Here is an 18,390-nt window from a genome sequence, read left to right as displayed (position 1 = left end):
TGCTTATGAACTTGATGGGTGGAGAGGAATAGGTTACTGGCATCTACAGGCTCAGGGCTCTTCTCAAATGTCACTTCCTTAGAGAGGACTCCTCTAATGGCTCTTATCTATAGCACCACCCTACTTTATTTTCTTTATGTTATCTATTTTCTTATTATCTGTCACCACCACATCACCAGAATGTAAGTTCTGGGGGATGCTGGGGATTTTATATTGTTCACTGTTTCTCTGATAACTACAACAGTATCTGGCACATTGTACACAACAAATATTTGCTGCTATTATTATCATCTGTAAAAATCATTTGCCAACTAACCATGGAAATCCTTGGGATGTCTCTTCCTGTTTCCTATGATCCACTTAAATAATGTTTCCTCTTATATAACATTTTCCTCCTTGAGGGAAAGAGATCATGTCTTACATTTTTTATATGTTCAACAACACCTAGTACCAAAATTATAGTTCTGGTTCCCCCCAAAATGAAAGTATTTTACTTTATAGATAATGGCTATCTTTAGGATAATTTTCAAATTTGTGGAAAAGACAATGGCTATGGCATTTCTTAAAGAACAAATCACAAGAGAGTTGGCACACTTACTTCTGGCATCTGTTTTATCCGACTCATTAAGATATAAATCATTTTTAGCATCAGTGCTTCCCTCAACACCATGTCTTATAAAACACTTCATATCATCTTCATCAATTTCATTATCATCTATATCATATTTCTGTTGCCCCTCTAATAGCTTTACTGCTGCTAAATGGGCAAACCTGTAGAAAAGAATCAACAATGAACAAGAACCACAATTTTCAAACTGAAACTGCAGTTTGAACTTAATTTAAGTAATTACACTTTGTACATTATGCCACCAAACCACCCATTCAGTAAAAGAGCAAAACTGTACCTGAATATCAGTGCCAATTTGATGTACTATATCCAGCTAGTAGTACATGGGAAACTCAGTTATTTGACACTAAGGACAAGAGATCATTAAAGACAGATTCCATCATTTTTATTGGCAAAAACCCAACTGAAAGAAGAGACCCAAAGATAATTGCTAAATTGAACAGAAAGTTCAAAGCCACCCTATTTGATCACCTGCATTTACTACCTTTTTCTGATGGCCTAATTTAGATTGTAGAATTAGTTAGTAATGGTTCCAGTTTTAGGGCTAACTATAGCTCTAGCACCCTTATTCTTGATTCTTCTCCAACCCAAAGCACTTGACATGGCTTTGAAATTTAATGGAAAAATAATGACTTTCCATCCATATTTTCTTTGCTATTTCCTACATCTCTGAAGCTTCCAATAATATACCTTTGATTTTGGAGTTGTTGTAATTGCATGTAATCTGCATATTTTCCCACAGCTTTGCTAATTAGGATGTTCAATGCTTTCTCTTAGGACAAGGATAATTACTCGCTAACCACAAAAACCTCATCCTATGTTTTCCATAACCACATAACCACACACACATGTACATACATATATTCTTACCTTTTACCAGGTACTGCAAATCATTAAAGATATAGGAATAAATATATGTAGGAAATTATAAGGTTAACAGAAATCATTAGTTCTATTACTAGGTTGTAATTTAACAGCTTTCATTTACTGAGTACTTGCTTTATACCAGATTCAACACTACACTTTACACCTTGCCTTTTGGTGCATGAATGAAAAAAAAATGTGGGCCAGAAATTATGATTAACTCCAGATACATCCATAGTATTAAATCACCCATGTAATCTTGGTATAAAGATAAACAAATAGATAGATTCAACAGATAAAATATGAAGTCTAGAAATAAGCCCACACAAATATGGATACTAACTTGGACAAAGACACAAAGGTAATAAAGTGGAGAAAGGACAGCCTTTTCAACAAATGGTGCTATAACGATTGGATATCTATATTTAAAAAAAAAAAAAAAGAACTCCTTGGATGCATACCTCAAAATGCATCATAGACCTCAATGTAAGACCTAAAACTATACAGCATCTAAAAGAAACCAAAGAAGAAAATCTTTGTGACTTTGTTTTAATTGACAATTTCTTAGATATGATACAAAAAAAAACCATAATCCATAAAAGAACAAATTGATTAAAAAAAACCTTTCTACCCTTCAAAGACATTGTTAATAGAATTTAAAAAAAACAAGCCCAAACTGGGAGAACACTTTCACAAAACAAAAATGTAAGGAAAAAACTAGTATCCAGAATATATAAATAGCTTGTAAAGCAACAATAAGAAAACAACTCACTTTTAAAAACTGGACAAAAGATCTAAACTTCACTTCACCAAAAGAAAATATACAAATGGAAAATATGCATATGAAAAAATGCTCAAAATCAAAATCATTTTTATTAGGAAAATGCAAATTAAAACCACAATGAGATGCCACTGCATACCTACTAAAATTACTAAAATCAAAGAACCTGACAACAGAGACTTTTGGAATGCCTATGGTCACTTTGGAAGCACTTCAGCAGCTGCTTATAAAGTTAAACATACCCTTAGCATATGACCCACCAATACTACCCCTAAGTATTTACCCAAGTAAACTTAAAGCTTATATTCACACAAAATCCTGTATGTGAATATTTATAGCAGTGTTATTCATAATCACCAAAAAATGGATACAATCAAGATCTCCTTCAACAGGTTAGTGGATAATCAAACTATGGAATACTGTAGAATTCTACATCTGATGGAATACTATTAAGCAATAAGAAATGAACTACTAATACATATGAATTCTCAAAATAATTATGCTGGCTTAAAGAAGCCAGCTATATAATAGTACTTACTATATGATTCCATACATAATAAAACTCTAAAAATACAAATTAATCTACAGTGACAAAAAGCAGATTGGTGTTTGCTTAGGGAAGCCAGCAGTGGGAGGGAGGGAGATTACAAAGGAGCACAAGAAGACTTTGGGGGGTCATGAATACTACTATGTTCACTATCTTGATTGTGAAGGTTTCATGGGTGTCTACATATATCAGATTTCACTAAGTTGTACTGTACAAGTAAGTGTACTTAATTGTATGGCAATTATACCTTGATAAAGCTGTTTCTGAAAATAAAAATAAAGTGGGCCTCAGTTGATCAAAATACTAGGTACACAGTACAACAAAAACCACCCTCCAATGCTTCAAAGAAATACCAGACAAAATTTTAAGAAACATGAACTCACAAACAAAAATTTCATGGCAATTTAATGAATTGTTAGGTCTTTACATCCTTTCAAGCTTCATATGCATCTTTTAGCCCACACTCCTACTTTATTTTTTTATTTTAGTTTATTGATTTGAGAGAGAAAAACATTGATTTGTTGTTCTACTTATTTATGCATTCATTGGTTGATTCTTGTATGTGCCCCGACTGGGCATCGAACCAGAAACACTCTAACGAACTGAGCTACCCAGTCAGAGCACACACTCCTACTTTAGATTCAAGTAGTACTGAGCCACATGCAGTTCCTCAAACACACAAGTGTCTTCTTATAGCTCCTTCTCCTTCAAGTGTCAGCATAAATGTTGCTTTCTCCAAAAAAATAGTTTTCCTTGACTTCTACATAAATTCTGTCCTCCTACAGTTTCCTTCATAACTCTTACCATCATCTGTATTAATATTTATCCCCCACAACTTTCAAATAGGAAGACTTGGGCACTTTTTCTCCTATGTTCTTACTGTACCTTATACATCTATTGCCTATATAATAAATAGGTAATATGCAAATTGACCCTCACACCATAACACCATCACAAGATGGCTGCACCCACAGCAGAGGCGGGGTTCCCGTAACGAGCGATCAGCAGAGACCTGAGGCTGCGTGGCACTGGGCCGGGGTGGGGGACCTGAGGCTGCACCCCCCGCCCAGTGGGGCTTGACTGGGAACCTCAGGCTGTTCCCCCCACCCCAGTGCTGGGCTGGGGGACCTCAGGCCTCAACCCCCACCCGGCAGGGCTTGATGGGGGACCTGAAGCTGCGCCCCCCGCCTGGTGCCAGGCTAGGGGACCTGAGTTTGCACACCCTTGCCCGGCAGGGGTGGGGCCAGCCGGGTCTGGGTCTCACGCAATTTCAAGGCATGCGCAGGTGGGCTGGGACTTGACTCTGGGTGCCGCGTCACACCCCAGACACTAACAGGAGGAAGATTTTCATATACATTTTACAAATTTTCTTTCATCTCTGATACTTCTATTATAGAGAAAGGGCAAATAGCAATATTAAAATATTTCCTCTAATTAATTCCCTTTTAATGTGCACGAATTTCATGCACCGGGCCACTAGTAATATATAAAAGCCTAAGCGGCCAGCCGACCAGCCAGTAGCTACGATGCACAATGACCACCAGGGGGGCAGATGTTCAATGCAGGAGCTGCCGAGCAACAGCAGCTTTGCAGAGTGCCCTCTCGCACTCTGGGACCCCTTGGGGGATGTTGGACTGCCGGTTTTGGCCCAATCCCCACAAGCCAGCCCGAGGGACTCCACCTGCTGGAGGGACCCCGCTCACTCCACAGACACCCTTTGAGCCCCAATGCCGCCCCAGGTGCGGGCAGCCTGGGAGGGACTGCGGGAGGTTGGCTCCAGGGTGAGTCTGGCCCATCTTGCCCAGTCCCACCCTGATGGCCACCTTCTAATTAATTTCCTTTCAATGTGCATAAATCCATGCACTGGGCCTCTAGTAATGTAATATAATTATTATAATTAACAATAATTATGTTTACATATAATAATAATTATTATTAATAATTATTATTATAATAATTATAATTTTTCACTCCACAAGATGCTAAGCTCCTTTGAGGGCAAGAACTGTGTTTTTTCATCTTTGTAACACTAAAACTAACCATACCATTTGGAACATGATAAGTATAATAAAGTTGAATTTTAAAAAAACAGCCCTAGCTGGTTTTCTCAGTGGTTAGAGCATTGGCCCATGGACTGAAGGGTTGTGGGTTCAATTCTGGTCAAGGGCACGTACCTCGTACCTCAGTTGCAGGCTCAATCTCTGGTCCTGGTTGGGGCACATCCGGGAGACAACCAATCAATGTGCCTCTCTTACATCAATGTTTCTCTCTCTTTGTCTCTCACCCTCCCTTCCACTCTCTAAAAAATCAATGGAAAAAAATATCCTTTGGTAAGGATTAACAACAAAAACAAACAAACAAGCAAAAAAAAAAAAAAAACACAGCCCACAAACAAATTAAAAAATGGACTAAATATTCCTTGAGTACCTGAGACCAAAATTTGTTTCAAAACCCATGTGACTTCTTTTGATTAGCTCTATCATACAATATTTCTCAAGAGGTGCCAGCATTTGAGTGGGATGATTCTATGTTATTCACCACTATTCTGAGTCCTATAGAACATTTTGCATTTAAGCATTCGTGGACCTGACCTCACTAAATATTAGTGACTAGAGGCCCGATGCATGAATTTGTGCACAGGTGGGGTCAGGCCAGCACGCCCCAATGGGGGCCGATCGGGGCCCCAATCAGGCCGGTTGGCCTCCCCAGTGCACATCATAGCAACCGGTCATTCCAGTCGTTCCAGTGTTTTGGTCTCTTGGCTTTTATATATATATAGATGGTTGCTAGTCATTGTGACAAACCCAAATTTCCAAATGCCCCTCCCCCAGAAAGGGGACAATACTACCTCCCAGTTGAGAATCACTGCTTTAGAGAAAAGAGTTGATATACTGTCAAATGTCTATTCAGCTTGAATATTGTCATTCTATCAGCATTTGACAATGTCATCCCATTGAATCTTCAGAGATTTAAGTATAACAGAGTATATGCAAAACTTTAAAAACAAAACCAAGAAAAAAAAAGTAAAGCAGATAGGGATACCTCTTAGCCACATCACTGGGACTCTCCCCTGCTTTGTTGGTAATATTACTGTCTGCTCCCATTTTAATTATCCACTGCAAACATTCTATGTGACCTTGTCCAGCAGCTGTAAAAACAAACAGAAAATACACAAAAAGTTGTTACTAGTAGCAAGTTTCCAAAATTTTGAAACCATTAGAGAGTACTTTTATAAATACTGATACTTGCAATATCCAATAAATCGAGCAGATGTAATTTTCACCATTTCATTTATTCATTCATCAGACAAACATGTAATCAAATATACACTGTGCTCATCACCTATACAGAAAACTTTACATACAGATATAAAAGTTGAGGTTCAAAGAAGTTATTTCTTTAACATCACACAGTTAGTAAGTAATGGATTTAAAACTATAATCTAGTTTTTTATAATCCTTATTGAGTGTTTGTCTGCTGATATTTATAGCTCCTGACCAATCTTATTATCACACCTTATATCACAGAACTTATTCCTCTGAACCTCACAACTCAAAATTTATAGGTCCCCAATTACCTAAACTGTTTACACCTTTTTCTAAATCTTGTCCTTAAGACACATGCACTCGATATTAATTTTCACCTCCACAATGCTGCAAATGTGTCTTCTCACCTAGTGCCCACCACTCAACTCTATGCTTATCTGACTTCTACCAATCCTTCAAAGTCTATCTCAAAACTCATGGAAACTGGGGCGGGGGGACTTAATAGACTTAGAAACACTGAATTTAGGTCTACTAAACAATGAGACTGAAGGACAGAACAGAATTTAGCAAGTGGCTGGCACATATAGACCTGCAACAAATGTCTATAGAGTTGATGAGTGAATGAATAAAGAAAAAAAGTAAATGAAATCTAAGCTCTGCTCTTACCAACTGTGTAACCTCAGTCAAAAAACCTGGGTCCTCTGAACCTCAATTTTCTCATCTTTTACACAGATAATTTCATATTTATAAAGCAGTAGTGATTTACACTGCTGGTTCATAAAATTACAATAAGGATTAAATATGACAGTTTTGCACCCTGTTAAATGTCATATAAACATAAGGTGTTATTTATGAATTCCCATGAATATTTCCTCAATAATTTAACCCTTAGCAACTTGTTATGTTCAGTTTCTATTCCTGAATTCCACTGCATGTATTTTAACAACCAAAAACTTTTTGCCATTTATTACATCCTGACTTATACAAATCTCTAGTTGTTCATGGTATAAGTATATAGCTCCTTAACAGTAAGGTCTGGATATCACGTGATTTCCATGATGTGGGCACATGACTGGTGCTGAATATATAAGTGCCTGAATATATATGTGCCTCTGTAAAATAAATCAGAGCATGAACTTTTGGTATGGCTTGCTGTCTTAAAAAGTTAGTCCATTTTCAATAATGGGAACAGAGAGGAAAGGACACAAAGCCAGATCCAATGACAAAGCAACCCCATCACTACAGCCCTATGGCCCAGCTTACAAAAGGTCTACTAGTATAAGCACTCTTGTCCTACTTTTCCTGAATTGACTCAGATCCATCTTCAAAACTCAGAATTGGCCCCTGAGGAACCTGGGGCTTCTCTTTTCTCCTACAGCAAATCCGAAATACCTAACAAAGAATACTACAGGATTTCCCATACCTCTAGACTTAACCCTACTTTACACAAAAACAGCAACATCTTTTCTCTTTAAGAGTTATAAAACCGAGAGAAACCAAGATGGTGGCATAGGTAAACACCTAAACTGCTGCCTTGCACAACAATTTCAATACTACAACTAAAAGACAAAACGGACATCATCCAGAACCACAGGAAGGCTGGCTGAGTGGAAATTCTACAACTAGAAGGAAAGAGAAAAGCACACTGAGACTCAGAGGAGCTGCAGGAGGCAGAGGTACTGAGACGCACATGCGGAGAGGACTAGCAACTGAGTGCGCGGCTGGCTTTCTCAAGCGGGAGGGAGACAAAAGCTCCCGACTGCGCTGAACTCCAGTTGCGGGCAAGACTCTGGGGACCCAGACTCATTTGGGGAGAAACTGGACTGTCTGGCAGCGGGCGGAACTCGAAGGCGGCTTTCTCTCAGAGGTGCTTGCAGTGATTACCACGGGACACTGAGACACAGGGGCATATTAGGGCATGGTTGACAGGAAACCAATGCTGTCTGCTCCGCCCTGAGACTCCGCCCCATCCAAGCTGAGCACAGAGGCTTTTGCAAGTCTTGTCTCATAAGGGTGTCTCCAGCACAGAAGTTCTCCCAGCATAGACACAGCTGATCCTCACAGCCAATAGGCCTGGAGGTCAATTCCTCCCAGTGATACCAACAACAATCAAGGCTTAACTACAACAAGACTGTGCACACAGCCCACAAAGGGGTGTACTAAGAGTGTCCACCTCAGATAACTGGGAAGGCTGAGCCACTGAGCCCTATAAGACATCTAGCACACAAAGCCACTCTATCAACTCAGGGAAGCAGCCAAAATGCAGAGACAAAGAAACAGATCACAAATGAAAGAAATGGAGGAAAGCAAACGACTAGATATAGAGTTCAAAACCATGGTTATAAGGTTTTTCAAGAATTTTCTAGAAAAGACCGAAAAATTTAGCTAGACCCTCGAGGATATGAAAAAGGACCAACTACAAATTAAGCATACACTGACTAAAATAAAAAAATATTATACAGAGACACAACATCAGATTAGAGGATCACAAGAATCAAGTCAAACATTTGAAATACAAAGAAGCAAAAAACACTCAACTGGAAAAGCAAAAAGCAAAAAGAATCCAAAAATATGAAGATAGTGTAAGAAGCCTCTGGGACAACTTCAAGCATACCAACATCAGAATTATGGGGGTGCCAGAAGAAGAGAGAGAGCAAGATACTGAAAACCTATTTGAAGAAATAATGATCGAAAACTTCCCCCACCTGATGAAAGAAAAAGACTTACAAGTACAGGAAGCACAGAGAACTCCAAACAAAAGGAATCCAAAGAGGACCACACCAAGACACATCATAATTAAAATGCCAAGAGCAAAAGACAAAGAGAGAATATTAAAAGCAGCAAGAGAAAAGCAGGTAGCCGAAACCGGTTTGGCTCAATGGATAGAGCGTCGGTCTGCGGACTGAAGGGTCCCAGGTTCGATTCCGGTCAAGGGCATATACATTGGCTGCGGGCACATCCCTGGTGGGGGGGGCGGGTGCAGGAGGCAGCTTGGTTGATGATTCTCTCTCATCGATGTTTCTAGCTCTCTATCCCTCTCCCTTCCTCTCTGTAAGAAATCAATAAAATATATTTTTAAAAAAAGAGAGAGAAAAGCAGGTAGTTACCTACAAGGGAGCACCCATACGACTGTCAGCTGATTTCTCAAAAGAGGCTTTTGCAAGTCTTGTCTCTATGCAGGCCAGATGGGAGTGACAAGAAATATTTAAAGTGATGAATAGCAAGAACCTACAACCAAGATTACTCTACCCAGCAAAGCTATCATTCAGAATTGAAGGGCAGATAAAGAGCTTCACAGATAAGAAAAAGCTAAAGAAGTTCATCAACACCAAACCAGTATTATATGAAATCTGAAAGGTATTATTTAAGAAGAGGAAGAAGAAGAAAAAGGTAAAGGTAAAAATTATGAACAACAAATACATATCTATTAACAAGTGAATCTAAAAATCAAGTGAATAAAAAAATCTGAAGAACAGAATAAACTGGTGAATATAATAGAATCAGGGGCATAGAAAGGGAGTGGACTGACAATTCTCGGGGGGAAAGGGATGTGGGAGGTGCAGGAAGAGACTGGACAAAAATCGTACACCTATGGATGAGGATAGTGGCGGGGGGGGGGGGTGGGTAAGGGCAGAGGGTGGGATGAGAACCGGGTGGAGGGGAGCTATGGGGAGAAAAAAGAGGAACAATTGTAATAATCTGAACAATAAAGATTTATTAAATTTTTTTTAAAAAGGGCATTACAATCTGAGATTATAAAACTAGATAGGTTATCATCTATTTTCCATTGCTTTTTAAGAAGATATGTTTTAAGGCCTACTACTATGACTTACTCAATAAAAACCCAGAAATTTAATTTAAAAATAAAAAAAGAGTTATAAAACCATATTTATGAATTGTGAACAATGATGAGCTTTATAAAACAGAGTTTAACCCAACATTTCCATTTTATTACACAGGTAATATTTACAGGGGGAGAGCTAAGTAATTTATCTACAATAAAATACAATAAAAGAATTTTTATCTAAGATCCTTATTTTATATTGATTAGAATATATTTATTAATTTGACCAATGTTTTATAAGAGAACAAGATAAAATTATGCAGTGGCTATAAATTTTTTAAAAATGATTTGAAATAAGACTTAAAGTAAACGTAGAAAGAGAAGTTATAGTAGATTTAACAATCATTAAATGACTGATACTGCAGCTTATTTACTGAATCAAAATTAAAATGAAAGGAAAAGAAGCAGATAGACTGACAAAATGTTAATTAAATTATAAGGAAACTTTTATTTACCCAAGTTGGGTATGATTTAGCATACAGATACTCCACAGAAAAAAAAAGATAATGTACACAAAAATGTCCCTTCCTCCTGCTGCAGCCACTTATCACCCCTCCACCACACCATCTGATCCACCCCTGGTCCCAGGAGTCCTTATGGACAAATTGACCAGAGAAGGGGTGAAGGGCAAACCTTTTTGGTTCCTCTTCACTTCGCCCTCTCACCTTCTCACAATGGCTGTAACCCAAATACTCTGTTGTTGTACATCTATCTCTTTAGAACCTTCTTCCAGTTCCCTCATTTCCATCTCGGTTCAACTGGTAAAGAATTGACTGAGATAGTCTGAAAACCATCTGGCAAGTAAAACTTTAATGCATCATCCCTCCGAAAATGCATTATAAATACTGTGAGTGAGCCTCTCTTTTGCTCTCTCATAAATGACACCCCACATACACATTAGGAATAAAAACTGGTTATACCTAGGTTATGAAATGGGGGCTTTGCTCCAGGGCAGCACAATTTTTTAAAAACCACAATCTTTTATGCACATTTCATAGAAGTATCCACTCCATTCATAAATCCCATAGTGAAAAGCTTTAATGCCCAGACAGCTAGTAGAGATGGATGGAGTGAGATTCTCCAAGTACAGGATAGCATTTACCAAGGTGGGCCACCTCTATGTATAAGAGAAATCCCTGTTATTTCCCCTTCTTTCTGCTCCAAATACCCTTTCTCTTATAAAACTACTAGAAGCCCAGTGCACGAATTCATGCACCAGTGGGGTCCCTCGGCCTGGCCTGCAGGATCAGGCCAAAACCGATCTCCAACATCCCTTAAGGGGTCCTGGATTTGTGAGAGGGTGCAGGCCAGGCTGAGGGGCCCCACTGGTGCACAATCGGAGCCAGGGAGGGACACAGGAGGTTGGCCAGCCAGGGAGGGACTGCAGGAGGGCTCCAGAGCATGTTTGGCCCATCTCGCTCAGTCCCAATCGGCTGTACCCCAGCAGCAAGCTAACCTACCAGTCAGAGCATCTGCCCCCTAGTGGTCAGTGCACGTCATAGCAAGCGGTTGAGCGGCCTTAGCATACCATTAGCATATTACGCTTTGATTGGTTAAATGGCCGTCCAGTAGACCAGACACTTAGCATATTAGGCTTTTGTTATATAAGATTATTACACATGGTACTTAAGATTCTTAAGATATATTATAAATTAAACAAACTTTAATGATTAAGCTAAGAACCTAAACAACATTAACATTATTTCATAATTTATGAAATAAATAACAACCAGAAGTTATTTATGAAATAAAATCCTATTCAAACACAGGACTATATTAACAAGACTACTGTCTTTTTATTGTTGTTGTTAATCCTCACCTGAGGATATTTTCCCATTGCTTTTTAGAGAGAATGGAAGGGAGAGAGAGTGAGAAACATGGATGTGAGAGAGACACATGGATTGGTTGCCTCCTGCATGGTTCCTGACCAGAGCCAGGTTCAAGCCTGCAACCAAGGTACATGCACTTGACTGGAATCAAATCCGGGACCCTTCAGTCCATGGGCTGATGCTCTATCCACTGAGCCAAATCAGCTAGATCAACATTACTCTTTTTACTCTAAGACTTTTATAAGAAATACCAGCCATCACATTATTTAAAAAAGTGTAATATCACAAATAAAGCAAAATAGAAATTTCAGGTGCTGGAGGTTAAATATTTGGCTTTTTATTTTATAAATAAAAGGGAGATTGGCAAGAATAAATCCTAGATATATACTCCCTGCACTGAGTTGACAATCTGGCAGTCTGATTTAAAAAAAAAAAAAAAAAAACAAAAAACAAAAAAAACATGGATCAATATTTTAGAATTCCACATAGAAAGAAGGAGAATGCAGAGAAAAATTGCAAATATCTAGAAAACGTGTTCATATCATGTTCATTGATATTTCTATAGAAGTAAAAACATTTTTTTGCAGAGTATTAGAATAAAGAAAATTCTCCTAGAGGTTGCTCATTTGATTCCCCATCAGGGTACATACCCGGGTTGTTTCAGGCTCAATCCCCAGTGGGGGCCGTGCAGGAGGTTGATCAATGTTTCTCTCTCTCTCTCTCTCTCTCTCTCTCTCTCTCTCTCTCTCTCTCTCTCTTTCTCTCTCTCTCTCTCTCTTCCTTTCTCTCTAAAATCAATAAAAACATTTTTAAATGATAGATATTAGCATGAACCGGCCATTTCAGTCCAAAGAAAATGTTACTCTTAAGAAACTTCTCTAACAGTGAATTTCACATCTTAACTACATGATAAAATCAAAAGAGAACTTCTATTGGAATTACCCTCAAATGTGAAAATGTGTAAATATCTGACATCATAAAAGGAATATCACACTTGAATTAAAAATTAAGCACTCTGACCCTGGCCGCGTAGCTCAGTCGGTTAAAGCATTATCCTGATACCACCAAGGTTGTATCCCTGGTAAGGGCACATATAAGAATCAACTGATGAATGCATAAACAAGTGAAACAAAAAATTGATGTTTCCTTTCTCTCTCTCAAATAAAAACATTTTAATTAAAATAAAATAAAATAAAAATTAAGCACTCTGCCATGCATTTTCATGTGTTTCTGATGGGTAATTATTATAAAAGGTAAATAATTCAACAGCAATTGTGTCAGAATTGAAAATTAAACAAGAATCATAACTCACCTTTATGCAAAAGAGTTGATCCATTATTATCACGTTCATTAATATTGATTACTCCATCTTCTATTAATTTCTTAAGCATTTCCAAATCACCCTCAAAGGCAGCCACATGACCTGGAAATGCTAAACCTATGAATAAAAAATTCAGCATTTCAGTAAACACATGAGCTCATTCTTTTTTCCTGCCTTAAGTGGTTGCACATTTTAGATTTCAATATTAACTGAAATATGAGAATGATATATTGGAATTAGTTCTCTTAACAATAAAGTAAAAAGAGAACCACAAAATAAGATTATTATTAAATGTGTAGCCTTTCCACCCCTCAGGACCTCAACATGCTAGGAGTAGTATTATACCAGAACTATTCTTAGTCATATTCCCTTTTACCCGTGGGCCACCACAAAACACAAAGAGATGGTCATTTTTGACCCTTTGAATAAAGACATACTTGGCTCAACTCCTACATTAGCATAAACCACTCTTTCCCTCTGTTTGCAAGGAAGTGAAGAAAGTAAACTGTAAGCAAATAAAGTATAGGTATGTATATACACATATACAAATATATAGATAGATAGATAGATAGATAGATAGATAGATAGATAGATATAGAGATAGAGAGATAGAGATAGAGATAGAGATACTGATATAGATATAGATATAGATATAGATATAGATATAGATATAGATATAGATATAGATATAGATATAGATATAGATAGATATAGATATAGATATAGATATAGATATAGATATAGATATAGATATAGATATAGATATAGATATAGATATAGATATAGATATACACACACACACATACTTGTGTGGATTTACCTGATCTACTAGTGCCTAGCATCTACACTAATAAAAGAGAAACGTGCAAATTAACCATCACTCTGCTATGCCAGGCCACGCCCACCAGCCAATCAGGAGTGAGTATGCAAATTAACCTAACCAAGATGGCGGCCGGCCACAGAGATGGAGCAAGCAGGAGGCTTGGGTTGCCCTGGCAATGGAGGAAACCAAGCTTCCCGCCCACCCTGGCCGGCCCTGGCCTCCGCTCAAGGCTACAAAATTGCAATTATAGAAGATAAATAAATCCTAGATACTTGCTTCCAACCGGCCCTGGCCTCCACTCAAGGAGGTGCTAGGAAAAAAAAAAAAGAAAAAGAAAAAAAGGAGGGGCTGGGACCTTGGGTCTCCGTGGGGTGATCAAGCCAGGATGGAACAGCAGGGGCCATTGGGGGTAAGCAGACCAGCAGGGGGGCCAGTTGTGGGTGAGCAGGCCATTAGTGGGGGTCAGTTGGAGGTGATCAGGACAGCGGAGGGGGGCAGTTTGGAGTGAGCAGGCCAGCAGGGGAGCAGTTGGTGGTGAGCAGGCCAGTGAAGAGGGAAGGTGGAGGCGAGCAGGCCAGCAGGGGGGGGCAGTTGGGGTGAGCAGGCTGGCGGGGGGCAGTTGGGGGCAAGCAGGCCGGCAGGCAGAGTGGTTAGGGGCAATCAGGCAGGCAGGCAGACAGGTGAGCGAGCGGCTGGAGCCAACAGACCCGGATTATGAGAGGGATGTCCGACTGTCGGTTTAGGCCCGATCCCTGTAAAGCGGAAGTAGGACATCCTTCGAGGGGTCCCAGATTGGAGAGGGTGCAGGTCGGACTGAGCAACACCCCCCCCCATGCATGAATTTCATGCACCGGGCCACTAGTATCTATATATGTAAAGAGCCAGGGTTGTAACATCCAAAACGACCGAAGGCTCAACCGAATGCCAGGCTGCGCACGCAGCAGGTGAGCGGGCTGAACTGCTGACCTCTCGGAGAGAGAGAGAGGCGGGGCTGATCAGCAGGGGCAGGAGAGGCACGGAGAGAGAAGCCGGGTGATCAGACCCTGCTTCTCTCTCTGGGCCTTGCCAGCAGCCAAGCCTCTCTCTCTCCCAGAGGTCAGCAGTTCAGCCCACTCACCAGCAGCCTAGGGTGGCTGCTGATCAGCCCTGCCTCTATGATTGGGCCTGGAGATAGGCCTGGAGATGCTGACTGGCATAGAAACCGACCAATCAGAACCAAATCTGGGTGAACTGCGAGGAGCCAATGGTTACCTAGGAGGTGGGGCTTTTGATGCTGACTGGCATAGAAACCGACCAATCAGAACCAAATCTAGGTGAATTGCAAGGAGCCAATGGCTGCCTAGGAGGTGGAGCTTTTGACGCTGACTGTCATAGAAACCAACCAATCAGAATCTACTCTGGGTTAACTGTGAAGGCAGAACCTCAGATGGGGGCTGGGGAGGAGTTTTAAGGGCAACAAGCTGTTTGGTGTAAGGTGTAAGAAAGTGATTCAATTTTTTAATGACCGGTTTGGCAGTATAGTGCATATGGCTTGCTATCAATCCAGATATAGGGATTACATGTTTTTGTCTGCCAAGAGTATCTCCTCCTGCTGAAAAAGGCTTTCCAAGCCCCCCATTTAAGCAATCCTATCCTATATAATCTATCTATACTAATAAAAGGGTAATATGCTAATTAGACCAGGTCAACCAGCCATCTTCCAGACATCCGACTTCCTTCCAGACAAAGCCATGGTGGTTGGGGCCGAGGCAGAGGCAGTTAGGGACAATCAGGCCTGGTGGGGAGGGAAGTTGGGGGAGAGATCAGGCCGGCAGGGGAGGGCAGTTAGGGGCGATCAGGCAGGCAGAGGCAGTTAGAAGCGATCAGGCCAGCAGGGGAGAGCAGTTAGGGGCGAGATCAGGCCAGCAGGGGAGGGCAGTTAGGGGCAATCAGGCTGGCAGGAGGGCAAGGTAGGGGCGATCAGGCCAGCAGGGGGGCAATCAGGCTGGCAGGCAGAGGGGTTAAGGGCAATCAGGCTGGCAGGCAGAGGGGTTAGGGGCAATCAGGCAGGCAGGCAGGCGTGTGGTTAGGAGCCAGTCATCCTGGATTGTGAGAGGGATGTCCGACTGTCAGCAGTCGGACATCCCTGGATGGGTCCCAGATTGGAGAGGGTGCAGGCCAGGCTGAGGAACACCCCTCTGTGCATGAATTTTGTGTGCTGGGCCTCTAGTCTATATGTATATATATATACACACACACATACATACATATACATAAAAGCCTAAGCGACCGTTATGACTGAATGACCGGAACAACTGGAATGACCGGCCAGTAGCTATGACACACACTAACCCAGACCTTGCTGCTGAGGCCCTGACAGCCCCGAATCTGATTCACCCACACCCCAGACCCAGACAGGAGGGAGGAGAGAGCCCAATTCCTCGCTGAATCAGCCATTGGTTAGCTTGCTGCTGGGGCCCTGACAGCCCCAAATCTGGTTCACCTGCACCCCGGGCCCAGACAAGAGGGATGAGGGAGCCTGATTCCTCACAGAATCAGCCATTAGTTAGCTTGCTGCTGGCGCCCTGACAGGCCCACACCCTGGTCCCAGACAGGAGGGAGGAGGAAGCCTGATTCCTTGAGGAATCGGCCGTTGGTTAGCTTGCTGCTGGGGCCAACCTCCCATGGTCCCTCCCCCTGGCAGGCCAGCTCCTCCAACCAGCCCCGATCTCAGGTTAGGCCAAGAGACCCCACCCATGCACGAATTCATGCACTGGACCTCTAGTAACAAATACTTCATAAAAATTTTTTAATAACAACTACATATATTGAGCCCTTACTGAATGCTGGGCACAGTTGTAAGCACTTTCAAGGGCTGCCTCATTTAAGCCTTTTAGCAACTCTGAGATACAGCTATTCTCATTTTTACATATGGAAAAGAAACAACTTAGAATAGCCAAAGAGTATGTTAAAAAGAACAAAGTTGGGGGAGATAAGAGATCAACCGAAGGACTTGTATGCATGCATATAAGCATAACCAATGGACGCAAAACACTGGGGGGTGAAGGCATGTTTGGGAGTGGGGTGGGGGGAACAATGGTAAGATATGTACACATATAATACCTTAATAAAAAAATGAAAAATAAAATAAGGTGAAAAAAATACTGAGTTTCTAAAACAAAATAAATAAGTAAATAAGAAGAACAAAGTTTGAAACTTACAGCCTCACTATAAAGCAACAGTCATCAAGACAGGGTAGTACAGGCAAATAAACAGATATATTAGTATGATAGATAGAATGCAGAGGCCAGAAATACACCTATACATATACACATGGCTGATTTTTTATAAAGCTGGTTTCCAAAAATATGGAGCTAGAACAAGTGGCTATATTTTTATAAATTAAAATCAATATTTTATTTCATTCAATACATCACATTTAACTTGATGTAGAGATCAAAGATATGAATTTAAAAGCTAAAACTGTAAAATTTCTAAAAAAAAAAAACCATAGGAGAATATCTTGCTGGCCTTGGGGTAGGCAAATATTTCATAGATAGGACACAAAAAACACATAACCTGTAAAATATTGATAAATTATACTTTATCAAAATTTAAAACTTTTGCTCTTTGAAAGACACTACTAAAAAATGCAAGCTTCAGAGTGGGAGACAATATTTGCAATACATATATCTGACAAAACATAATGAACTGTCAAATATTCAATAATTAGATAGTCAATCCAATAAAAATGGGCAAAAGAATTAAATAAACACTTCATAAAAGAAGATACATGATTCCGGCAAACAAAAGCCTGGGGCCAGATGGCTTCACAGGGGAGTTTTACCAAACATTCAAGGGAGAACTAAAACCTATCCTCCTCAGACTATTCCAAAAAATTCAAGAGGAAGGAACACTTCCAAGATCCTTCTATGAAGCCAGCATCACCCTAATACCAAAACCAGATAAAGACAACACAATGAAAGAGAATTACAGGCCAATATCCCTCATGAACATAGATGCCAAAATCCTCAACAAAATTCTAGCAAATCAGATCCAGCAGTACATCAGAAAGATCATACACCATGACCAAGTAGGATTTATCCCAGGAATGCAAGGATGGTACAATATCCGCAAATCAATAAACGTGATTCATCACATAAACAAATTGAGAGATAAAAATCACATAGTCATATCAATTGATGCAGAAAAAGCATTTGACAAAATCCAACACCCTTTCTTGATAAAAACTCTCAACAAGGTGGAAATAGAAGGATCATACCTCAACATAATAAAAGCTATATATGATAAACCCACAGTTAACATCATACTCAATGGGCAAAAACTAAAACCATTTCCCCTAAGAACAGGAAGAACACAGGGATGCCCACTCTAACCACTCCTGTTTGACATAGTACTGGAAGTATTAGCCTTTGCGATCAGCCAAGAAGAAGAAATAAAAGGTATCCAAATTGGAAAAGAAGAAGTAAAGCTGTCCTTATTTGCAG

General features: G+C 40.2%; 1 protein-coding gene across 7 annotated transcripts in view; it reads right to left on the bottom strand.

The window, feature by feature from the left end:
• ANKRD42 (ankyrin repeat domain 42) overlaps positions 1-18,390 on the bottom strand; it is a 98,983-nt gene that overhangs the window by 47,810 nt on the left and 32,783 nt on the right. For 6 of the 7 annotated variants that reach the window (XM_079787313.1, XM_079787316.1, XM_079787312.1 and 3 more), the window contains 3 exons: positions 13,072-13,197; positions 5,863-5,968; positions 599-771 (listed from right to left, as the gene is read on the bottom strand). In XM_079787313.1, the coding sequence (XP_079643439.1) occupies positions 599-771; positions 5,863-5,968; positions 13,072-13,197 (405 nt within the window). Of the gene's footprint in view, positions 1-316; positions 396-598; positions 772-5,862; positions 5,969-13,071; positions 13,198-18,390 lie in introns of all 7 variants that reach the window. The other variant, XM_079787318.1, reaches the window with a different exon arrangement.

This window comes from Cnephaeus nilssonii (genome assembly GCF_951640355.1).
Source record: "Cnephaeus nilssonii genome assembly, chromosome: 13".
In the NCBI taxonomy this organism is placed as follows: Eukaryota; Metazoa; Chordata; class Mammalia; order Chiroptera; family Vespertilionidae; genus Cnephaeus; species Cnephaeus nilssonii.
The sequence above is the reverse complement of the archived record's forward strand: the minus strand, read 5'-3'. Positions and strand labels throughout refer to the sequence as shown.